General features: G+C 49.6%; 7 protein-coding genes across 7 annotated transcripts; 4 read left to right on the top strand and 3 right to left on the bottom strand.

Moving 5' to 3' along the window:
* Positions 1 to 1,897: 1,897 nt before the first annotated feature.
* On the bottom strand, positions 1,898 to 6,442 carry BDW43DRAFT_308355 (uncharacterized protein; the record flags this gene model as incomplete). The annotated part of the gene is made up of 10 exons (XM_032046482.1): positions 1,898 to 2,259; positions 2,318 to 2,423; positions 2,486 to 2,596; positions 2,651 to 2,953; positions 3,009 to 3,241; positions 3,293 to 3,635; positions 3,690 to 3,917; positions 3,972 to 4,106; positions 4,168 to 4,182; positions 4,244 to 6,442. The coding sequence occupies 10 exons, from the start codon at positions 6,440 to 6,442 to the stop codon at positions 1,898 to 1,900; spliced, it is 4,035 nt and encodes a 1,344-aa protein (XP_031903514.1).
* A 551-nt stretch (positions 6,443 to 6,993) lies between these two features.
* BDW43DRAFT_323730 (MFS transporter) lies at positions 6,994 to 8,519 on the bottom strand (the record flags this gene model as incomplete). The annotated part of the gene is made up of 2 exons (XM_032049817.1): positions 6,994 to 7,969; positions 8,023 to 8,519. The coding sequence occupies 2 exons, from the start codon at positions 8,517 to 8,519 to the stop codon at positions 6,994 to 6,996; spliced, it is 1,473 nt and encodes a 490-aa protein (XP_031903513.1).
* Positions 8,520 to 8,811: 292 nt separating this feature from the next.
* BDW43DRAFT_308353 (putative C6 transcription factor) lies at positions 8,812 to 10,827 on the top strand (the record flags this gene model as incomplete). The annotated part of the gene is made up of 1 exon (XM_032046481.1): positions 8,812 to 10,827. One exon carries the CDS (start codon positions 8,812 to 8,814, stop codon positions 10,825 to 10,827), a length of 2,016 nt encoding a protein of 671 aa, XP_031903512.1.
* A 161-nt stretch (positions 10,828 to 10,988) lies between these two features.
* BDW43DRAFT_241902 (glycoside hydrolase family 115 protein) lies at positions 10,989 to 11,680 on the bottom strand. The gene has a single exon (XM_032039686.1). The coding sequence runs from the start codon at positions 11,516 to 11,518 to the stop codon at positions 11,150 to 11,152; it is 369 nt and encodes a 122-aa protein (XP_031903511.1). The 5' UTR covers positions 11,519 to 11,680; the 3' UTR covers positions 10,989 to 11,149.
* Positions 11,681 to 12,397: 717 nt separating this feature from the next.
* BDW43DRAFT_241917 (MARVEL domain-containing protein) lies at positions 12,398 to 13,360 on the top strand. The gene is made up of 3 exons (XM_032039687.1): positions 12,398 to 12,818; positions 12,877 to 13,133; positions 13,190 to 13,360. The coding sequence occupies exons 1-3, from the start codon at positions 12,693 to 12,695 to the stop codon at positions 13,266 to 13,268; spliced, it is 462 nt and encodes a 153-aa protein (XP_031903510.1). The 5' UTR covers positions 12,398 to 12,692; the 3' UTR covers positions 13,269 to 13,360.
* A 1,105-nt stretch (positions 13,361 to 14,465) lies between these two features.
* On the top strand, positions 14,466 to 16,438 carry BDW43DRAFT_267417 (S-adenosyl-L-methionine-dependent methyltransferase). The gene is made up of 3 exons (XM_032041000.1): positions 14,466 to 15,253; positions 15,307 to 15,819; positions 15,869 to 16,438. Exons 1-3 carry the CDS (start codon positions 14,999 to 15,001, stop codon positions 16,391 to 16,393), a joined length of 1,293 nt encoding a protein of 430 aa, XP_031903509.1. The 5' UTR covers positions 14,466 to 14,998; the 3' UTR covers positions 16,394 to 16,438.
* Positions 16,439 to 17,173: 735 nt separating this feature from the next.
* BDW43DRAFT_308350 (type I polyketide synthase) lies at positions 17,174 to 23,603 on the top strand (the record flags this gene model as incomplete). The annotated part of the gene is made up of 4 exons (XM_032046480.1): positions 17,174 to 17,451; positions 17,502 to 17,793; positions 17,841 to 21,233; positions 21,285 to 23,603. 4 exons carry the CDS (start codon positions 17,174 to 17,176, stop codon positions 23,601 to 23,603), a joined length of 6,282 nt encoding a protein of 2,093 aa, XP_031903508.1.
* Between the last annotated feature and the right edge of the window lie 372 nt (positions 23,604 to 23,975).

Here is a 23,975-nt window from a genome sequence, read left to right as displayed (position 1 = left end):
GTTTGGGGGTCCCCATCAGGTGATTACTGTCGGTGAATTAACAAGACCGCCAGGGGTATCGCTTTGATATGTATTTGGATCTTTGATTCTCCAATCACTCAATTCATTCCGGGGGATAACCCGTTGAGCATTATGAGATTGCACGGTGAGGGTGTCATTGAACCCCCCCAATCGGTGTGGATCTCTCCACTCAAGCTTGTGATATCTGTTGGAGGCGGAAGATCAAGTGTCATCGGACTCAGATACGATGTGAGAGGTGTGAGAGACTGGGCCTGGCCTGTGTCTTCCTGTCTCCATCGAAAGCACGGGGCTCCAAGAAACGGTATGCCTGGCTGGCCCCTGAAGGTGGTCCTGTACATACTGGCAGCATGAACCTTGATAGCTAATGCTGAGAGGAGGATATGGACGGCGCCAGTCCCTCGATCTCCTGTAGAAGACACTGCGGGGAATACCTCGCTGCAACTTTTTCGCCTAGAGTCAGCTGTTGTAGAATCTGGTCAATATCCGCCGTCGCAATGCGATCGAAACCGCTAGCGGTCTCATCGGTGACAGGCTCAACGAATGGCATATTGCAGATATCTGACGCCAATTCCCTCGCTTATATTTATTCTGCAAAAAAGAATTGGACGGGTATTGCCATCACGCGGGGTCGATCCGGATCCTTTTTTATGTGCATGGGCCCTTGTTTACGTTTCTCCTTTTCTCCGTTTCCCCGGTTCCTTTCACTCCACGATGCTCCACTATCGTCTCCCGGGATTCCCCAAGTTTCTCCACACACTTGCTGCTTGATCTTGAGCATATCACCTCCATGTGCGCTCTAATTAGGTGCATATCTCTAGCCCACGCTCTTGGCTTTTCCCGATTGGCACCGATTGGTGTCTACCGAGAGTGCTTCTGGCGTACGCTCGAACATGATCCGGAATCCTGAGTTCATGCCTCAATCTTGGAACCCTAAAAGAGTTCAAGTTCCCATTTGTGCCTGCACTCGTGATCAGAGTCAGATAAAGCCTGCATCATCCCTTTTTTTTATCCTTTCTTCAACGTCCTAGTTTCTCTGATCCTTGTATTTATACGTACATCCACCACACCTGGGTGCCACCTAGACCGAGAGCAGACACTGGCTTGCTGGAGATGATAAGCTTACAGCGGTCCTCCCGGCAGACAAGCCTGCGTGGTACAAGCAAGGCCATCTTCTTCGCCTCAATTCCATTATTCTCTCCTTGGTCATGTTCTCTTCTGCGAACGGTTATGATGGATCTCTGATGAATGGCCTGCAAGTTCTTAACCAGTGGAATACATTTTTAGATCATGATGTCAGGTCGCTTCTCTCAGCAACTCATCAGGAATCCATCTGAAAAGTAAGGGAGGATACATGGTCCTTGTGCTATGTCGACTCATTGGAACTCTTTGTAGATTGTTCCCGATTCTTGCAGCATATAACGCTTATAATCAACGTGCCCAAATATCCTGGGTGCTGATCTGTCCCCCCACAGGCGGGAAGACCTCTTGGGTTTAGATATGGAAGTTGGGCCATCACGGATGAAATAAGTACCTCCAAGCACCTCCAAGCTTGGAAAGAAGGGTTGGCTTCACTTGCGGAAGGATCTGAACGAGAGAAAAAAAAATCAAATGAACGACGGAACATAATACTTGAGTCATGTAGAGACAGAACTCGGTATGAGCAATTGATTTAAATTTCATATTATTCTTTAATGCGATATTCTGCCGGTTAGGTTGTCTAGCAATGGACGCTTGATTAGTACCTGAACAGGAGTTCATCCATACCAGAAAGATACACTGAATTTATCATGCCATTAGTACTTCAAAAACCACCTTGCTAAGCGCCTTTTAGATTCAGGATGCTGAGACATACAGTACGTCTGCTCTAGAGGTCTACTCATGCGCCCTGTTTCTCACAATCGCCGTCGTCTCGAGACGGTCGATGACCATACAGCTCTCCCTTCATAAACCTCTGATAGTATGAAGGGAGCCTTCCATCCGCACTTGTTCGCGAGACAGTTTCGTATGTGACCAGTACCTCCTTTGGAAATGGTTCAACCGACGCAAGACCGATGCCCTGAGTAGGACTCGCCATTCTCCCGGTCAACCTTCGCACCAACGATGGCTGATAATGTAGATTTAGAGAACGTTGAGCTGGTCGCTTTGAAAGTCTCCAACTTTGGTAGGGCTGCATAATGAATTCATTGACATTGAAGGCGATGACAATACACGGAATCGAGACCGCTGCGGAGCATCCAACTATAGAAGAATGAGCACCAATGCTTAAGTGCCCCGCGCCGAAATATGGACCACTCACAGAGGATTGGGAAAATCCACCAGCTCTTATAAGAAACATTGCCTGACTCATGAGGGAAGTCCGTCACGTTCAGGGCAAACAGTGAAGCCAGGAACGAGAGAGGAAGCTATTTTTGACCAGCTTTGTTAGCTAGAGCGAGGACCGTCCAGGGCAAGCGAGATAACTCACAAAGACAATGGTTACAATGGTGAAGACCATAGTCGTGTTTGCCTGCTGTCGTCCAAACTCTGCGTCTTGATTACCAGCATGCTTCTGCCTTAGATCTAACAGCGTGTTTATCTGAAAAGGGTCAGCTGAGGGGCACAGGATATTGTGGCACTGAAAGACACTGACTGCGTCTTGCGTCGACTCAGCTTCGCGGGTCATTTCTAAAATCTCGAGTTTGGTATCCACTGGTGTGTGAGGATGGTAATACTCGAACTCGAAACCATCTGCCGAATTTCGAGCACCGAATGCTTGTTTCCAAACGGTCTCTTGGGCTTCGGCCAGGGTTTTGAGCATATTCAACTCATCCCGTATATCCTTAATCTCGTACAGAAGACGGAACTCCTTACCGACATCTCGTTTCGGAAGAGTGTGGTACCTCCCCACAACCGACTCGATGAAAGTCCGGGAAAGCTCATTCTCGGTGTCGGCCTATCCGTTTTGAATGGGTCAGTCTTGTCTCGTAACGCTGGGGTCTGGCACTAACCACACGCCTAATGGATTCACGAAAGATCTCCAACGGCTCCTTCAGCTTTTTCAGGCCCTTGACTGAAACCCTTTGGAGGCGAGGCCCAGTGGCGAGGGTCACAATGCACTCCATCATTGATCCGACAGACCTGGGGCGCTGGAACGATCCTGCGGTCTCCCCAAAGACAAGCGTATCTAGAACAACGTCTACGAAATCGTCAAAGTCACTTGTAGTGGCGGTGATGATGGTCGCTATCAAGCGTTAGTCTGACGACATGCGAGCTAGCAGCATCTCTTGCGTACCGCTGTCAATAATCCAAAGCCAAAGCTGATCGACGGAGAGGATCTTGACAACTTCTTCTCCTTGCGTTCGGTCTCTAGAGTGGGCCTGGGCATCCTTTTGGTCTTTTGTTTCCTGCCAGGCAAGATACCGCGAGAGAACTTGATCATGGTCCCGCTCAGTACTGTCAGGAATGGTGGAGTAGTAGTACTGATCCAAGGTCATGGTCTCGTGTGTGATTATTGCGGGATCGGTTTCATCGGAGTTGTGGCTCTGCACCGTGCGTGATACAACAGTTTGCCGTTGATCCTGACTACCTTGACTACCGGTGTCTGCTGAAATTTCAGCCACCGTCAAAAAAGGCATCTGTGCCTCTTGTAAGAATAGTGTCTACCAAAGCTCATATGAGGGAGTGCATACATAGAGGGCAACGATATCCTTATGCTTCGATAGTGATAGTGCGGAGCCCTTTAGGTCCTCTTGCTGAGAATCTTTCTTTTCATCCTGGTTCTCGTCCTCGTCCTCGCTGGACGTATCTGCCGACGAGCCTGAGTCTGCATTTTCCCCTTCGTCGTGCGTCATCCCCGTACTGTAATTCATGGCTGGTCTGTCTCCGCTTGAGATCCCTTCAAGATCAATGGCTCTTCTCTTTCAAGATGTTAGGACTTGTTCATGACTCAACAAAGGACTTGCTCCACCTACACTGCATTGCGGCTTAATGTATCGCTTCCCGCCACCGGCAGCGACCTCAATCCAGCTTTGTTTCAGAAGGTTAACGAGAGGGGCGTGTTGGCGTTTGGTCTTTCCCGAGTCAATTATAATGCGGGTGATGAGATCCTATATTGAGCGATTAGCAATGAATGGTGCTCTAAACGCTAGGGCATAGTTACACACAAACCTCTGCTACTTTGACCTGCAAGTAAGTTAATGTCACGGCACAATTTAAAATATGATGTACGACAGCCTTCACTCACATTACTGGCAGGAATATGTATCCAACGGAACCCACGCTGCCTTTCAACCCTAGGCCCTGCCTTGCCCTTATTTCCACTGGATTCCTTTCCACGAGACACATCTGGGGCCTTTTCCGACGCTCCTAACGTAGAGGCTGCGTGCAGCACTCCAGGCTTGCTACCCATTGCTTCCCCTGTGGTGAAGCTTGGCCTGGGAACTGTTTGACGATGAATATCCTTGAGTCGCTCCATGAATCCGTCCAGATCAGTATAGTTACCCCGATCAGTGCTTGCCATAATGCTCGCCGGGCCTCGTTCGTAAATTATCTCGCTCAGTTTTCTCTTTTTAACTTGGAAATCTACCGCCTCCTCATCGCAATAGAAATCCGCGATTACGCCCTCAAGGTCACGGAACTCCCCGGCGTCGTCCGTAAACTCCGGAAGCTCTGGTATATGATAGTCATCTTCATGAACTGCCGGGGCCATGATCACAGGTGGATTCTTCAGAAGGTCAGCGATGAGAAGGTCTACCTGCGAAGTAGCATACCCGCGGTCGGGCTTGTCCTTGATAATATCCAAGGCAGTCTGAATTTCTTCACTTCTTAAATGGGCTCCATTGGAGAGCAACCACCACACGAGAACCGCCCGAGAGCAGTAAACAGCCCAGTGTAAAGCGGTCCAACGGCTCGAGCTGCACACAGGGTTCCGATTGCTCGTCTGCTGCAATAGAAGCGTCAGGATTCGTTCATTGCCCGGTCGCTCGAACTGAGCCGCGAGTTCCATGAATCGCTCGAGATTTACTGGAAGGAATTCCAAAAATTCTCGAGTAGTCAGAACAAACGTTTCAATCTCTCCCCACAAAATCTTTTTCACTTCCCGATTTCTCGACTTCCCGGCGAGGCTGATGGGCGATTCGTGATCATCATTCTCCTCCATCACGCATCGAGCCAGTTCGAGCCCAGGAGGCGAGGCCAGAGCACTGGATCCCGGAAAGCCTGTCTGGTGCATCCTTCCATTCTTTCTGCTTCGCAGGATTTCCAGGATGTATTTCACAGCACCCGAATGACCACCAGCAGCCGCCAGGTGCAAGGCAGTCATGCCGCGATCGGCCTTCGCACTGAGGTCAATGTGTCGCGCAGCAAGTGCCCGAAGCAATTCATGATGTCCATATTTGGCTGCTACATGGAGCCAGGTTGCGCCCGCCCGGGACCAAGTCGCTAAGTCTGGCTTATAATAGAGACACTGTTGCGCCAGCGGTACACTGCCATTCGTCACTCCCCAGTACATCGCCAGCTCCAGACCTTCCGGGTGGCGGATCACTTGGGCAAAGTTGTTGAGAAACCCCTTCTCGATATATTCAAACTCATATGGCGTAGCGATGCACGTTGTCATGCTGATTGGGTCATCAGGGAAGTACGTCGCCATCGCCATGATATCCAGCATAAGCAGAGCGGAATTCTTTCGTGCGGCATCCGAAAGGGCCGAATCACCTTCTTCATCTCGGATTGTCAGATCAACTTCGGGGTCGTGCAGCAGTTCCTGGGCGCAGTCGAAGTAGTTTCCGATAATAGCTCGACAGATAGGTGTCCAGCCTTTGTTGCACTGCTGGTTTCGGTTGACGCGCTTGACGGGACCATTGCGTTCAGACTGGACCTCAAGATCTAGCAACCACCGAATGACATGTCTATGTCCTTTATTGCAGGCGAAGATAAGGGCGTTCCAGCCGTCTTTGTCAACAGTCTCGATCTCTGCCCCTCTACTCACAAGCAGTTTCGCCACGTCAAGGTGACCCTCCCAGCAAGCATAGTGAAAGGGGGTATATTTGAAATCGTTCACATCATTGACCCAAGCCCCATTGTCCAGCAATAGCTCAACCGTCTCCAGCTGACCATGTTTAGCGGCAAGGTGTAGTGCCGTCGAGCCATTGCCTATATTTGCCGTCTCGAGCTTGGCTCCGTGATCTAGGAGGAGTCGCACGATCGCATTTTGGCCCAATCCGCCAGCAAGAGCGATGGGAGACACGCCGGTACTAATATCCTTTTCTTGTTCGAAATGATAGTCGAAGCGGATGCTGACCGCATTATCGTACCCCAGTAAGCGTTTCACCTCTTCGACCGATCCCCGCTTAATAGCATCCGGAAGCTGTGATTGCAGGTCAATGTCCATTGCGTGTACCGTGGAGGATGTATCTTGCTCGGAACCATCCTCGCTATCACTCATCCTGAATTCTCCAGTCGTACGGAGAGTACTGTATGACAGGGAGGAAAGACCAGCAGAGGGGAAACCAAATCATCCTTTTCCAGTGAGATGGAAGAAAAGCGACCGCGAGGCTCGTGTTGGCCCAATCAGTGTCAGCCTCATCAGGGTTGGTGATGACCTTTGGGGGCGAAGTCGCGATCGGCGTCAGGCTAAATCTCTAGCGACAAGCAAAGCAGGGAGCCACGGACCAACGCAGCCTATCATGGTGGGTCGAGGCTTGTTTCGTTCCTCTGCCGAGACCCATAGGCCTTTCTGATAACCAATCGGCCTTTTCTGAAGAATTCCGCGCTTAGATCAAATCAGTTGGAATAACGCCAGGCCAGGTTAAGAGGGACAAAAACATGACTTGTGAGTGTCTAAAGTATGCTTTGATAGGGTTGTTAACATTTAGTCGAGTTGAAGTACGGTTATCCATTCCACGTGGGGGATTTACTGTACTCCGTCTATAAAAAGCAACAATATATATCGTCCATGGATTACTCTCCTATTGTATTCATACGGAATGCTGAGTTTCAGCCAGATGCGTACCTTGACACAGCACGCAGCTTGGCGCCTAAAAACCAAAAAACTAAAGGCGCGGAGAACCCAGCCCCTATGCTGATGAAGGCCAGTACACTGGTGCCCCAACCATAGCCCAGAGCTTTGTACAGATACGGAGCGAAGAGTGGGAACGCGAACCCAGCCAAGCTACGAAGAAGAGCACAGGCCGCCATGGCACTGGCGGCGTAGGTCGCATAGCTATCCACGATATAGGTTTGCATCCCCTGCAGACATCCCATGGTTCCGGCAGAGAAGATGGCGACGCCAATATTAGGCATTATCCAGTGCATGTGGCTCTGTACACTCCAACCATACCAGAAGAGGCCGATAGTGATCATCCCTGACCCGATGAACATGGTCGGCACGCGGAACTCGGGGGTTCCAACGCCGGAGTTCTTTTCCTTCAAGCTTCGGTAGATGCGATCGATTAAGAAAAAGTTAAGGAAGAGGCCAACAAAGGAGCCGATCGCGATCGAGATGTAGTTGAGACCGGCGATGCCTTGGGTTTCACCGTATTGAGCACCCCAGATGGTGGGAAATGTGGCCAGCAACAGATACATTGTCCCAAAGAGATACCCCATATATACAGCGATCACCATCACAATTGGCTGGGTGGCGAATAGACGCATCGGTCGCACTAGAGCGCGACCAAGCTTGCTTGAAAGGCTTACTGTACCCATGCCAGTGTGCAGCTTGTCGTTTCCGGTTTGTTTGGCCAGACGATCCCTCTTGCGGTTCAAGACAGTAGCGGGATGTGACTCACGCAACCAGATCAAGCCAACGACTTGAATGGCAACAGCAACAGCACTAGACGACCAGAACACCCAACGCCATGTCGTGTACTGGGCAATGAATCCTCCGACAATGGGACCGACGACCGGACCAAGGATGGGTGCTAAAGTATAGATCCCCATGGCCTTTCCACGCTCCTCGGGGGGCCAAATATCGCTAAGTGACGGCCCATCAGCAGAGGAAGGAAAGGGTATATGCGTCGGGTTTACCTTATAGCTCCCCCTCCTAGTGCAACCGGGGCACTTCCCCCAATGCCTGCAAGAAACCGAAATACAAACAGCTGAGCGGGATCCTGCGCAAAACCACAACCCAGATTCCATGCGAAGTACCATAGATTGCTAACCTGCAAGACGTGCACACGCCCATAAATCTCCGAAACTGGACCGAAAAACAGCGGCCCGATTGCATAAGCAAGAATGAAGATTGATAAAGCCAATTCGACCTCGATGTCGCTTTGCATATGGAGGTCTACACCTAACTGGGACAGCGCCGGCGCGACCATGGAAGATGAAACCGGCGAGATGAAGGTGAATATAGAGACGGCAATGGTGTTCCGCCATTTGGTCTTCTGGGGCCAGTTTTTTGGGTTCTCTGCATCTTCCAGTCCATCCCATGTAACAAGGTTGGGGTCGGTCGACTCGGTTTCGTTCTCTGACTGGGACCTGGCGGCTTCTAGATCTTGCTCTTTTGGTAGTTGGGTGACCATCTTGGCGTGGTATATGATATATGTAAGGACGGAATAACCGCTGCACGATTTCGTCAAGAATGAAGGACATATGGGATTTTTATATGTTCCTGTAGAAGGAGACAGCCCTGAGCGGATGGTTGTGCAGCCAATAGGATGGTCGGATTGGCTTCGGGCCCGTACTGGCCAGCAGTTCCGGCCCGTGACCTGGAAACCCCTTCATATCATTTTTAGTGCTTACGGACTGAACACAAGTTGACAATCGGAATTCACATCACGTTATAATATAGCCGTCACTGACTTAAGACTCACTATGCAGTCTCGGCCTGTGGCAATCGCTCCTGCATCAATACAGACCTTACCAGAACATACTAGCCCTATGCCTTATAACTGTCAGCCCTGTGTACGCCGGAAGATCAAATGCGACAGGTCTATCCCATCATGCTCGAGTTGTCTAAAAGGCAAGTTCGACTGCTTTTACAAGGCACCCCCACCGCCACGGAAGCGCAAGCGACCGGAGAGTGAGGATGTGCATGAGCGCTTGGCAAGGTACGAGCGCATGCTCCAGGACAATGGCCTCCTTTCCATAACTGAGGCACGGTCGCCGTCTTCTAAAGAAAACACCGAGCGCGTACATAAGTCAAGCCCTCTCCGTCAGTCCCAGCTGGACATAACACAGACCGGGAAGCTAGTTACTGAGGAGGGCAAATCACGATACATCGATAGCCGTGTCTGGCTCGATGTTGCGGAAGTAAGCATGCAAGAGCTATCCGACAACGAAGGAGATGACCAACCTGCTCACATGGGTACCAACCTCTGGCTAGGCGATCCGCTTTCTGGGGCCCTGCTGGGAGTCTCTCAAAGCCTCATAGGCTACCATCCTTGCCACCAGGATGCTATGAAGCTTTGGACCATCTATGTGCAGAACGTCGAGACTCTCTGCAAGGTCTTACACATTCCAACCACCACAGCGATGCTTGAAGTCGTCTCACAAGAGCCCAATATAGCATCGCGATCCCAAGACTGTCTTCTTTTCGCCATTTACCATTTCGCGGTATATTCAATTAGCGATGACCACTGCCTCCGTGAATTTGCGGAGCCCCGGTCTGTGTTGATGTCCAAGTATCAACATGCCACTCGGCAAGCGCTGATCAATGCATCTTGGCTAAAGACGACCGAGTTACCGGTATTACAGGCTTTTGTGCTGTTCCTGATAGCGATGCGCCCTCAAACGGATCCACATACATTTTGGATCTGGACGGGCGTTGCTGTCCGTATCGCGCAGCGTATGGGACTCCACCGCGACGGGGAGAGCCTCGGATTACCCCCATTTGATGTCCAAATGCGAAGACGGCTCTTTTGGCAGCTTCTTCCCCTTGACGGCTACGCCGGTCAGGTTTCGGGTACTGGCATCTCCATCACTCCTGGTGACTGGGATACGAAGCAGCCACTGAACGTGAACGATGATCAGATATACCCTGGCATGAGGCAGCGGCCCGAGGAACAAAAAGGAGCGTCGGAAATGATGTTCTGTCTTACGAAGGCAAAGCTATCCGAATTTTATACCAGAACAGCAGTGAAGATGAATACCGTGGGCGCAAAAGGTCCACCACACGACAACACCGAGTTGGAGAAGCTGATTGATAAACTTGAAAGTGACATCGAGACTAGGTACCTTCGGTACTGTGATATCATAAACCCCGTACACCTCCTCACACTTGGGATTGTGAGATCTGCTGTGAATATGGTACGACTGCGCAGCCGCATGCCATCTCTGGCGAGTCAGGATATTGACGATAATCAACGACGAGAGCTTTGTGCTCTTGCGCAGAAGATTCTGGACACTGATAATGCGCTTTACGATAATCCGAATTTAAGGAAGTTTCAATGGCACATTAAGACATTTTTCGTGTGGGATGCGATGATCTGTGTTTTGACTAGCCTGTCCAAGAGTGGGCTACTTTCACTTCCAGAGCAGGACGCAATATGGGGTAAGATTGCCGTTACCTACAAAAACCACCCAGAGATACTTGAGGAGAAAGGAAGACTGCACGTTGCAGCTGGGAAGGTAACACTTAAGGCCTGGATAGCAAACCCACCCAGCAATTCTACACCTGAACCTTGCTTCATCAGCACGCTGCGGTCGCGACGGAAGAACAGAGCACCTGGACGTACAAGCAAGCCGGATGATATTACGAAGCATGAAGAAACCGTGGAGTACAGATATTCACTCGATACATTGTTTGATAGTCCGGATGGAGTCGATCTGTACTTTAATGGTTGTCTCAATTATGGTGCAGCAGAATGGATGTTTTGGGACCAACTGTAAAGCAGAGCTCTTGGACAGTACGTATTACATCCCGAACCTCGGTAGCTACATGTATAATTATTTAAGTACTTCCTACTACACATTAGTATGGCGCTAAAGCATCTATTGGCTTAATGCGTTGCATGCACTAGTTCATCAATCAACACGTCGTAATGGAATAAACTCTCGGACGGGCGAAGATAGCTCTCACGGACACCCTGAAGATTGAGTACAGTTTTGTCTAGCACACAGTTCTCACTGTGAAGCCGAATATGGAGTCTATGCGGCCCAGGTCTACTGGATGGCAGCGAGTCCATAAGTTGGCCATAACCGACTCATACCATCAATCAGGTAGTGTATCAGGCTTAGATAGTTGGGGTACTAATCGATGAGTGCTTACAGCCCTGTCGTTTATGCTAATATCATAAGCAATATAGGCATTAGGATTGGTGCCTAGGGTAAGCGTGAACTCAAGCGTAAGTATTGCCGCAGCTGTTGGAGAGATGGTGAGAAAAGGGTACTGAAGATACTCTAAGTGCAATGCAGGAGTGCCCGAAATCAAAGCAACGCCACCAGTCTGCGTGCGAATAATGTCTGGTAGTGTCCAGTACGATGACCCCGATGAATATGTAAAGGAGGTGGCGTAAATAGACACATGACCGTCGGCTTCGACAAACCTACTTGAGCCTATAGGGAGGACTGGGTTCTTCATTCGAACTTGAATTTGCTCGGAGTCACCGAGAGAGGAGTGTAGATCGACAAGCAACGCGTTATGGAAGTGCGAAGGCACACGCTTCTAATCTATGGTTATCTCGACACGGTTATCGCCACGCCACCCTTTGGCTGAATGGTTCCCAAGGATGGCGAGAGCGTCAGCCAGTCTTGCGGAGAGGCAGGTGTCCAAGACATGGTTTTGTTACCACGACCATAGATCTCAAAGTGGCGGGTCTTGGACCGAATGACTCCAAGGGGGGCAGGGTTACTCCAGCAATATGGTCGCGGCGACTAGGATAGGTACGATCTGATTCCATATTAATGAGCCCAGGTCGAACGCCGGGATGTCCCTCGACCGTCATGCCAATCCAGCCACAATGTGGTTCGAGACTTGTCGGCGTTGCACGAAAGACAATCCGCTCATTATATCGCGGGATGGGGCGTAAGAATTCCAGCGTAGCCGGAGGTCTCCGAGGGTGCAGCCTGGTAAACCCGGAGGATGCCGTTCAAGCCAACTCAGGCTTGCCAATAACGGTATTAGGCATGATGATATTTCCAAGATGTATTGGCCCTGTTAAATAGGTCTGACTATGTGAATCTATAAATATTGCCCTGCAGATAACTGCTCTCGTGGGGTCATCACTGCCACAATTACCTGCTGGTGGGCCCGCACCTCGCTTGGAATTATCTGGGCGCCTAATGGTCCATGCGGCCCTTGGACGAGCACTTTCGGTCCACCTGTACTTTCTGGCGATTTTCTGAAAAGCAATCGAGGTAGAAAACGATCGATCTCGAGTATCACGTATCAAAATGTGAAATAGTAGGAACTGAAACCTAGGCCGCGTCGGTGATATATGTTGGCAGCTCAACCATCGCAAACTGCGGCCCACATCGCAGCCCTAAAACCTGTCTCCGGTTCCAGTGGGTCTGGAAATATTAGGCTGTGCGCCACCATAGCCGTTACCTAAAGGTTTACTAACCAGAACTCTCGAGCTCAAAAGGATTGGCCCGTTGGTTCTCTTGAACCGACGGGGATCTGGTAAAATCTCGATATGGTGGGTACGCCATGTAGTCGTTCAACGATGAAGTTGCATCGCTGAGAACGCACATAAGAAGGATGTGCGCGACCACCTGGAATTGGAAGGTTCAGAGAGTTGTCATTTTTCCAAAACATGGAGCCAGTACAACTTGGGATTCATATAGTTCAGTCGGTCATAGCGCTGATAATTCTAGGGTGCTCGATCTACGGACTCACGGAAGCTTCGCGCACCACAGGCTTTGGGCTTGCTATCTTCACGGTGAGTATATAGAGCTACAGTACGAATCCTAGTTCCAGTGATCTAACAGCTCCTCTAGGCCATTGCAACGATTTTAGTTGCCATCTACATCCTTACCGCATCTTTCATCGCCAAGAGTATCTACAAGCTCTGGCTGTTTATCGGAGCGAACTGTGTCACAGCAATCTTCTGGGTTGCAACGGCGGGCACACTAGCATCACAACAGCACTACTATCAGCACTGTCAATATGATCACGGTCATTGCTATAGAAAGCGCAACGACAACGGTGGGCACGGCGTTCAATCTGCCACGATCGCTCTAAGTGTTATTGACGGGTACCGTTCTCTTTCCGCACAGCTATAGCTAACCTTAACTTACGATTTAATTCTAGGATCCTCTCAATTGTCTCTATCGCGTATAGTATATGGGCAAAGAAAAATCATCGTACAAAGACTCCTGCAACTGAATGAGCGGAATATATCAGATTCATCATCTAGTGTACCCGGACTATAAATTTGTACTTGAGATTGAACTCGTTCAACGTGGGCTGCAACCGACGATCCACCTTCTTAGTGGCAATCTAAGTTCGAACATCCTATTCCAGCTCTTAGGGATGTTTGTGTTATACTTCACTGGCTTATATTACTCTTCTTATGATTCGAGGTTTTTGGAAGTTTTCTTTTTCGACCCAACACGCCACACAATTGATTCACAAGAAGCCTTCTCACGCGGGGAATACAATCCTACTGATGAACTTCCCAAAAATATTTATAAAAGTTTCTTATAAATACGTGTTGCCCTCGGGCATTCATACTGTGCTGATGTGGATATTTGAATCAACTGGTAAGAAGTATGGTACCAGTGTTGGACTACCGACCAGAGTATCTATTGTAGCAATTAGATGTCCTCACCTAGTGGTGGCTGGTTTGCCGAAGCTTTCGTCACGAAGTATCAATCAAAGTTATACTGCCTCTACCTTGCCAATAGCAAAGATGTAACTTCAACGCCAAGAGTGCTGGTCTTCAATCTATGAATTGTTGGACAGCATGTACCAATCGCTGATGTGCCTAACAATGCTCTATATTTTAGCCGCTTTATGGGTTGTCCTCGCAGCCATCGGAACGGCCGACATGACGGATCCCCTGGAGCTCGGGGGTTCATATTAGTGGACAAGAATACCAACAGAGTCCATCCTGCTATCTTGAGGCGAATCTTAGCTACGAATAAAAAATCTCCTACAATAGTAGTTCCAAGCCTAATTCAGCTTGTCTTTGCCAAGCGTCTCCTAGTGATAATAACGGCGTAGTTCTTCTACCATATGGAACATCAATTTAGGCCAGCGCCATAGGACATGACCGTGTTATATCTTATATCCTAGTTCCATTTACTCACTTTTAGCGACATACAATATTAGGTATTGGTATTACACCCTTTCATATTCTCAATTTAAGGGCAGAGAAGGATAAGCCTCACTCGGGCTGACGCGGGACTCGGTCCGATTGGCTGGATTGTGTGCTATTTATATCTCAGGCACTAATCTGGCTTTAGCATACTTTTCAATAAATCTTGACTTGACTCAGGGCTGATATCAAAGAGTAGCTGGGAGGACAGGAAAAAATAAATGGTGAAATCCCATCAGTGATCTACCCATTGACAGTGCGAAGACTGTAGGCGCTAGCATACCTGTCGAAATCTCCAATCGCTCCCTCAGCTCCCAAGCTGAGGGAGTAGATGAACCATATATATATGAAGTCTCGGGTTGAGCAAATGTTGAACCAACCCAGGCCAGCAGCAAGCCCAAGGCTGATAATTTATTTGATTAGTACATATCGCATCTTGGAGTAAGTTACATATCAGCCAAATGCGATTACCAAGCCACAGACTATGGTGCAGAACAAACACGGCTGGGAATGATCGGGGGAATGTATATTAGAAATGAGTGGTCAATGTCGTTCCTTCAGACTGACTAGATTATTTGGTTCTCTCTACCATTCGTGTGAGGAAAGGCAGTGCACATACATGCTCATCTCATCTCGGGGCTCGTCGCCTTCCGTGGTAACCCGAGAACCGAGCCTGATTCCCGAAGGCTGCATGCAAAATGGTATTTAGGGAGAGGTAGGATCTTGGAAATAAGACTTTCACCAAGTCATACAATATACAAAAGTTGCGATAGATTGTAATCAACATTGACTATCCCAGCATGGCGTTCGCTTCACCCTCACCCATGGAGGAATTGACCCAATCCCTTGTGGAGGATGTCAAGGCTCTGAATGATCACCTGCGTTCCACTGGCCATCCGACCCCATCTTCCGATCGCTATACGCCTGCAGTTGTGCTGCCAGTGGATGCCTCGCCGGATGCTCACTCTGCAAGAGAGCGCATCCTTGACCATGCGCTGCGTCTCTTCCGCCTGGCCGCAGGACCGAGCGAGTACTTATTGAATCTGCAAACGGGAGTAAGAGATACGGACTTCATGCGAGTGCTTCATAGCATTAACCAATAATTTAGTATCATTACGCCTCTTGCGTCCGTTGGTTGTGCCATTTTCAAATCTACCACTTGGTGCCCTTGCATGGCTCCATCTCTTATGCTGATCTCGCCGCCCTTGCCAACGCCCCGGAGCGTCAGCTTAGAAGTGTTGTTCGTATGGCTATTACTAACGGCCTGTTTGTCGAAAACCCACCACAGCATCTCGCTCACTCCTCGACGTCTGCCCTGCTCCGCAACGATGCTGACTTTCATGACTGGGCTGTCATCATGACTGACTTATCCTTCCCGACAGCATATTCAATGGTGGAGGCACATGAGCGGTGGCCGAATAGCCTGGAGGGCAGTCAAACGGCGTACAACATTGCGGTTGACAGCAGCTTGCCCTTCTTTCAACATTTAGCTCAACAGCCAGACCGTCAACGACAGTTCGCTGGATTTATGCGCAGCATGGCAAGGAGTCAAGGAACGGATGTCGAGAAGCTCGCGCATGGATGGAACTGGGTGGCTCTGGGACGTGCTCGTGTAGTGGATGTAAGTGTCTTTGTACACCGTCGTATATTGCTTACGTTGACGAAAACAGGTGGGCGGCTCTACCGGCCATGCGTCACTTGCACTGGCCCGAAAGTTCCCCGAGTTAAACTTCGTTGTGGAGGATTTGCCAGATGTAGTCGCCAATGGCCCTGAATACCTCGCCTCCCTAGATGATGCACATGAGCTGAAGCACCGGATTGAGTATCGAGCACACAGCTTCTTCCATCCGCAGCCTGTACAAGATGCAGATGTGTACTTTCTCCGGATGGTATTGCACAACTGGTCCAATGGTGACTGCGTGCGCATACTATCACAACTTGTCAAGGCTCTTAAGCCTGGCGCACGTATCCTAATTGTGGATATAGTGCTACCAGAACCGGGTGTCATGCCAGCGTCAAAGGAACGGTTGTTACGCGCTCAGGATCTCATTATGATGCAAGTATATAACAGTATGGAAAGGCATCTTGAGGACTGGATGGAGATTTTCAACAAGGTTGACGCGCGGCTTAAGGTGAAGATCACCCAGCCACCTGGAGGGTTGATGTCACTGATTGAGTTGGGTATGGACGACTAGATAAGGGATTACTGGAGTTTAGTATAGGCACTCATTGCTTTTTTTCTTCGGAGTACCATATTGCGGAAGTACAGGATGTACACGATTAATATTCACTTTTGCTTCACAACTGTCTTTACACAACTTGAAGTAGACTTACCTTTTCTACAACTCTGTATAGTAAGCATAATAGACAACTATATCTATTCATTGCATCCTTCTATTCCGCCCACGTATTGTATCTATCCTCTTGTAAGGGCTTGCTGCCACATGTCCCTTTCGCAACGATGTTATTTAGTCTTGACTGTGACATACCAGGATCATCTACTGTATAAAGGAAGATGTGGACAAAATCATTATAGGCAGTAATCACTTTGGATCACGCATAGACTCGGTGATATATCCCGCTTTGCGTGGAAGAAAGGTGTTCAAGTTGTGAAGATTATGAAGTCTAGTTTTATAATGTGCACACAATACCAAAATGCACTAGGCATTGTTATCGACTTCATGGGCCCGTCTTCCTACTAGGAACATATCTATGGAAAAGAAAGCTTCGGGAGAGCCAATATTCGGACGTATTCCTCATAAAATTGGTGCATACGGGACCATCGGGGTACGTCGGAGGTTTCGGTATACTGAATTGAAGGCCTAAGGGATGACCCGAAAGTTACGAACATAGCCCAGGCTCGCATAGCCTCAATTAGGCCCTAAATACTTACCTTCGTATAGATCTATATAAGGAATGCCTTTGTCTACATGTACTGTAGCTAAGCTTCAGCCTTCTAACAAAGTATACAAATCATGACTAGCATTTACCTGTTTGGTGACCAAACTATCCATGCTGATGAAGCCCTTCATACCCTACTACATATAAAGAACAACCCGATATTACGCTCTTTCCTTGATGAAGCCTTCTCAGCTATCCAGCAGGAGATATCCTACCTCCCGGCAAGTGAACGATCCTCGCTACCCAACACACATACCCTTGCCCTTTTGCTGGATGGTATCAAGAAGGAACGACGCCATGTCGCGCTGGAAAGTACTATGGTATGCCTATGCGAGATAGGAGAATATATTAGGTGAGTTTGGCTGCGAGTCGGGGGACAGTCGTGTGCTCATCTCTACTTAGGCTCTTAGACACTACCGACCTTTGCCACCCTCCAACCAACTCCTTACTGGTCGGGTTTTGCACGGGATCCCTCGCAGCCGCCGCGGTTGCTTGCTCTCGAACGACTACGGACCTGCAGGCCCTCGGAGTCGAGGCTGTAGTAGTTGCATTTCGGGTTGGCATGCATGTAGCTCGGCGAGCTAATACACTTGTCGCTGAAAACCCCACACACTTAGAATCTTGGACAGTCATCGTAGCGGATAAATCGGAATCACAAGTGGAAGGTCTACTTCAGATCTTTATTAATGAGAAGGTATGTCATGAACACACGGTGTCTTGGTATCAGGCTCATTATCATAGGATCTACCGGTACTTATGAGACCATACATCAGCGCCGTTGGAAACAATACAGTTACAATCAGCGGGAGTCCCAAGGTTCTTCAGGCATTAAGCGACTCCTCACACTTTGCTGACAGGAAGGCCTTTCCCGTGCCTATATATGCACCATATCATGCAGGACACATATTCTGTGAGGCGGATGTCGACAGCATCCTCCAGTTCAGATATATGACCAACTTCGTTCAGCAGCAGACCCTCAAGACGCCCCTGATTTCATGTGCTACTGGAAGGTTCCTGGAGGAGACTGTATTCAGTGACATTCTCCGCGCGTTGGTCACAGAGATATTGACCTGCCAGATCCGATTTGACAAGGTTGACGAAAGCATCGTTCGGCAGATTGAACGCACCCCCGCCCAACTAATCCCTCTGCACACACACATTGCCTCTAGATTGACAACATCATTGAGTGAGATTGGGGTGGAAGTAAAATGTCTTACAAGTCGAAGACCACAAGACCAGTTTGCAGTGACTCAGCGACAGCCTCCCAGTGATGATGCGTCTAAAATCGCTATCACTGGTTTCAGTGGTCGCTTCCCAGAAGCCGACGGGCTGGCCGAGTTCTGGGCCCTCTTACAGGAAGGATTGGATGTCCATAAGCCCATCCCTGCCGACAGATTTGACCGCGAGGCCCATTATGATGCCTCTCTCGGACGGAAGAACACGAGTCGCATCCGACATGGTTGCTGGATCCGCAACCCCGGCTTGTTTGACGCACGGTTTTTCCAAATGTCGCCACGTGAAGCACACCAGTCGGACCCTGCCCAGCGCCTGGCACTTCTCACTGCGTACGAAGCCATGGAAATGGCCGGGTTTGTCCCAGATCGAACCCCCTCTGGCCGACGAGACCGTGTTGGTGTGTATTATGGCATGACGAGCGATGACTGGCGCGAGGTCAACAGTAGCCAAGACATCGATACATACTATATTCCTGGTGGGATTAGGGCGTTCGTTCCTGGCCGCCTCAACTACTTCTTTAAATTTAGTGGACCGAGTGTTTCAGTCGACACTGCGTGTTCGTCTAGCTTGGCTGCTATTAATGTTGCCTGTACTGCGCTATTGAACCGTGACTGTGACACTGCTTTAGCTGGGGGAACAAATATCCTGACAAACCCAGACAACTTTGCTGGTCTTGACCGGGGCCATTTCCTCTCATCCACTGGAAACTGTAAGACATTCGACGACGACGCTGATGGATATTGCCGTGCAGATGGTGTGGGCACCGTCATCCTTAAGCGCCTATCCGATGCTATAGCGGACAGTGACCCTATATTTGGCGTGGTTGTTGGCGCGCAAACATCTCACTCGGCAGAAGCTGTTTCTATCACGCGTCCATTAGCTGATGCGCAGGCAAGTTTGTTCAGGCAACTGCTGACTGCGTCTGGCATTCATCCCCACGATATTAGCTATATTGAGATGCACGGGACAGGGACGCAGGCAGGCGATGCAGTTGAGATGAAATCAGTGCTTCAGAGTTTCGCCTGGGATAATCGTCGTGGCCCCGATAGACCTTTGCATCTAGGATCAGTGAAGGCCAATGTTGGTCATGGAGAATCAGCATCAGGGGTGACGGCGTTGATTAAGGTCCTACTGATGATGCAGAAAAGTCGCATTCCACCTCACTGTGGCATCAAGGGGAAGATCAATTCTCGCTTCCCTACTGATCTAACACAACGCAATGTCCATATCGCGCTGACGGAAACCGAATGGATACGCCCGGTGGGTGGGAAACGCCGTTCGTTCGTGAACAATTTCTCTGCAGCTGGAGGTAATACCGCGTTGTTGCTTGAAGATGCCCCATCATCCAACATAGAAAATTTGGCAGATCCACGACGATACCATACTGTGGCTGTGTCTGCTCGATCCTTGAAAGCTCTCTCAAGGAATATGGAGGCACTAGCAGAGTTTATTGGAAGCGATACATGTCCAGATTTGCTTGCCCGCATCGCGTACACGACAACAGCCAGGCGTATGCACCACTCATACCGAGCTTCCGTGACAGGGAATACGTTGCAAGACGTCAAACGGCAGTTGTTGGATACCGCTGCTTCACCAGATGTCGAGCCGTGTCCTACTAAATGTCCTGATCTGGGATTTCTATTCACAGGCCAGGGTGCACAGCAGACAGCAATGGCACGGGAGCTTTATGAGAACTTTACATCCTTCCGTGACGATATAGCAAATTTTGATGCCGTTGGTCGCGGGTACGGATTCTCTTCTATCCTTCCCCTGATAACAGGTGCAGTCGACATCGCTGAGCTGTCCCCAATAATAATCCAGCTCGGAACAGTGGTAATCCAGATAGCGATGGCACGACTGTGGCAAAACTGGGGTGTGATTCCAGGCTACGTGCTAGGCCACAGTCTTGGTGAATATGCGGCGCTCCACCTGGCAGGTGTTCTCAGCATCAGTGATACAATCTACTTAGCTGGATCGCGCGCTGCCTTACTAGAGAAAAGATGCACCGCTGGCTCTCATGGCATGTTAGCTGTCAAGGCTTCGTTGGCTGACCTAGAAGGAGTACTGAAGGATGTGCGGGTAGAAGTGGCGTGTATAAATGGTCGCGATGATACAGTTTTGAGTGGCTCTAACTTCGAGATTGATCGTACATCCAGCAAGCTATCGGAACAAAGAGTTATATTCAAGAAGCTCACTTTACCGTTCGCCTTTCACTCGTCGCAAGTTGACCCGATACTGGAAGAACTCGAACACATCGCCAGCCGAGTGACATTCCAAGCCCCAAAGATTCCCATTGTTTCGCCCTTGCTCTGTCGCATTATCACAGAGGAGGGAGTCATTCGCGCCGGCTATGTTCGCCGACACTGTCGTGAGCCTGTGGACTTCCTCGGCGCCTTACGGGCAGCTCGGCGTGCGGGCATTATTGACTCCGGTGCTTTGGCAGTGGAGATCGGTGGCCACCCTATCCTAGCGCGCTTACTGAAGGATGTGACAGTATGCCCAACCTTATCTCAACGTGATGATACCTTTAAGACCCTCGCCAACTCATTGTCAGTCTTGCACTGTGCAGGAGTGCCGCTGAACTGGGGCGAGTATCATCGGGACTTCAAGGGCAGCCACCAGGTTGTTACGCTTCCCGGTTATAGCTGGGACTACCAGAATTACTGGATCCAGTACGAGAATAACTTTTGTCTAACCAAGGGGTGCCTTGTACAGTCAGGGAAGGGCCAGGCGGTTCCATTAGCTTCTACAAGATTGAGCCCCTCTGTTCAGAGGATTGTGGAAGAGCAAGTCAAAGACACACACGTAATTGTCGTCATTGAATCGGACCTGAACGACCCTGAACTACTACCAGTAGCGCTCGAACACAAAGTAAACGGTCTAATACTGTGCCCATCGGTACGTGCCCCTTCTATGAGATTGTATATGTGCTAACAAGCACTGGAATAGTCGCTATATGCGGATATTGCCCAGACATTGGGGGATTATTTGCTGAAGGGAAAGCAAGATTTTACAGGACATCAAATTGATGTTTGTAATATGACTGTGAATAAGGCCCTCATTGTCACAGGGGCGGAGTCTCAACTGCTTCGTGCGTCGCTTGACATGGACTGGGATAAGGCCCGCGGCATAATGAAGGTGTACAGTGTTGATAACTCCGGACAGCCCACAGCTGATCATGCACAGTGCGTTGTACAGTTGCACCGCACCAAGGACTGGCATGACAACTGGGACCGCCAATTGTACCTTATCCAGCGCAGCATCGCACAGCTGACGAAAGGCATTGAGGAGCGTTTGACGCACAAGATGCACCGTGGTCTCGTGTACAAGCTTTTCTCATCTGTTATGGAGTACGGGCGATCATACCAGGGCATAGAGGATGTCATGTTCGACAGCGCTGGCCTAGAAGCCACAGCCCGGGTACGCCTACAGTCAACCAAAGGTCAATATGCTCTAAATCCCTTCTGGTTAGACAGCTTCGGGCATCTCACCGGCTTCGTCATGAACTGCAATGATTCTTTGGACTTGACAGAGCACTTGTACGTCAATCACGGATGGGGCTTCATGCGCTGCGCCGAGCGTTTCTCCCCTGACACGATTTACCAAACTCATGTCAAAATGCAGCCTACTTCGGGCAGCAACTCTTTGTACACAGGGGATGTTTATGTTCTCCGGGAGAATCGTATAATTGCACAATTTGGAGCAGTCACATTTCAGAGAGTCTCCCGGCGGGTCCTGGGAATGCTGTTGCCAGCTACAATATCGAAAGGCAGTACTTCAGCTTTGAAACATAAGAGCGTGGTTGCTGCACGACCGGGTCCTATGCTAGAAGCCACAGAACCAGGTAAGCGTCAGCCAGCTGTAAATGTCTGGCAAGAAGTGCTGGGAGTGATTGCTCAGGAGGTTGGGCTCCAATCCAGCCAGCTTACTGAAGAAGTGCACTTCGCTGACATGGGCGTCGATTCGTTAATGTCTTTGACTATTTTGGGTATTCTTCGAGAGACTCTCAGTCTAGACTTGCCTTCACATCTTTTTGAGGAGTGTCCGTCTGTTCAGTCTCTCCGCCATTATCTCGAAATTCCTTCCCTATCTGATCCCAGCAGCATTGGGACCAGCTGGTATCCAACCCCAAGTGAGTCTGTCATGACAGCTAGTACATCACCCATTGCGAAGCACACAAGCTCCTCTCGGGATTCTGCGGTAGATATCGCCAACACTACTGTGCAATTGGTATTGTCTCTTCTAGCTGAGGAGATGGGGTTAACTCCCCAGGAGCTGTCCAAGGAAGATGACTTGACTGAGCTTGGGTTAGATTCATTATTAGCGCTCACAACATTAGGAAGAGCGCGCGAGATGGGTCTGGATCTGCCGCAGGGCTTCTTCCTACAACATACCACCGTTTCATCCATTACGGCAGCATTGCGTGCAATACTTGGTTCCCCGAACGACGATGTCCTACTCACCCCAGCCACCATTCACCCCTCCGCAACATCAGTCCTCCTCCAAGGAAACGATTCCTGCTCACAGCTTCTCTTCTTGTTCCCTGATGGCTCGGGCTCCTCCACATCGTACGCAATGATTCCCACTATCTCCCAAGATGTATGTGTCTACGCGATGGACTGTCCGTATTTGAAGCGACCGAAAGAGATGAAGTGCGCACTCCAGGATCTTACGCCTCTATACGTATCTGAAATCCGGCGGCGTCAGCCACACGGGCCGTATAACCTTGCTGGCTGGTCCGCAGGTGGGATTGCGGCGTATGATGCAGCACAGTGTCTCGTCGAGCAGGGTGAGACAGTGGAGCGACTGATATTAATAGATTCGCCCAATCCTATGAATTTAGAGAAGTGCCCGCCACACTTCTATCGATTCCTCGAACAAGCTGGCGTCTTCGGAAGCCACAGCGGACAGAAGCCTCCAGCCTGGCTTTTACAGCATTTCCAAGCCTTTAATGATGTTCTCGAGCAGTATAACCCAGTCCCATTTTGCCCTACTCGCGCGGCCCCCGCCGCGACTCTTATCTGGGCCCAGGATGGCGTATGCAAATCGCCGACCAACCCTCGGCCGGAATATTCACCAGGAGACCCGGAGGTCATCTCTTGGCTGTTGGAAAGCCGGGAAGACGTGGGCTATAATGGATGGGACGTATTATTGGAGGAGAGCAATATCCGCATTGAGCGTATAGCTGGTGCCAATCACTTTACAGTTGTACGAATGCCGGCGGCCACGCGACTAGCGGAGATATTGCGCAAGATTATGTCAGAGTGATTGTTGTAAATATGTTTCAGTGTCATAGCCTATAGAATCTTTGTCATTCAACAATATGACTAACACGTAGCATAAGCAAGCCTCCAGTTTAGGTTCAGTCTTGGCTTCATGGCACTTTTCAGCCTCATGTCCATGCATGGACTTGTATAGTAAGAACGCTAAAAAGAATGCGGCACCTACGCCCTAGACTTAATGCGAAGGAAACATAGCAATACACCATGTCCACCGGGTCAGAACATGAACTCTTGCTATCTAAAAATGGTCTACATGACCAACGGAGCGACTAGAACGCCGCAGTTCAACGGTGTGGGGAACGACACATCTTACAACTTGATAAGCACAGTTTTAACAATTCTAGAGGCGTACGTAGAC

This window comes from Aspergillus alliaceus (genome assembly GCF_009176365.1).
Source record: "Aspergillus alliaceus strain CBS 536.65 unplaced genomic scaffold BDW43scaffold_8, whole genome shotgun sequence".
Taxonomy (NCBI): Eukaryota; Fungi; Ascomycota; class Eurotiomycetes; order Eurotiales; family Aspergillaceae; genus Aspergillus; species Aspergillus alliaceus.
Note: the sequence above shows the minus strand (reverse complement) of the source record. Positions and strands in the feature narration are given on the sequence as shown.

Coding starts and splice junctions, on each gene's coding strand:
- BDW43DRAFT_267417 (XM_032041000.1), top strand. CDS start 14,999: ATGGCGTTCGCTTCACCCTCACCCATGGAGGAATTGACCCAATCCCTT. Junction 15,254..15,306: donor TATTGAATCTGCAAACGGGA/GTAAGAGATACG, acceptor CCAATAATTTAG/TATCATTACGCCTCTTGCGT. Junction 15,820..15,868: donor GACGTGCTCGTGTAGTGGAT/GTAAGTGTCTTT, acceptor TGACGAAAACAG/GTGGGCGGCTCTACCGGCCA.
- BDW43DRAFT_241902 (XM_032039686.1), bottom strand. CDS start 11,518: ATGAAGAACCCAGTCCTCCCTATAGGCTCAAGTAGGTTTGTCGAAGCC.
- BDW43DRAFT_241917 (XM_032039687.1), top strand. CDS start 12,693: ATGGAGCCAGTACAACTTGGGATTCATATAGTTCAGTCGGTCATAGCG. Junction 12,819..12,876: donor TTGGGCTTGCTATCTTCACG/GTGAGTATATAG, acceptor CAGCTCCTCTAG/GCCATTGCAACGATTTTAGT. Junction 13,134..13,189: donor GCTCTAAGTGTTATTGACGG/GTACCGTTCTCT, acceptor ATTTAATTCTAG/GATCCTCTCAATTGTCTCTA.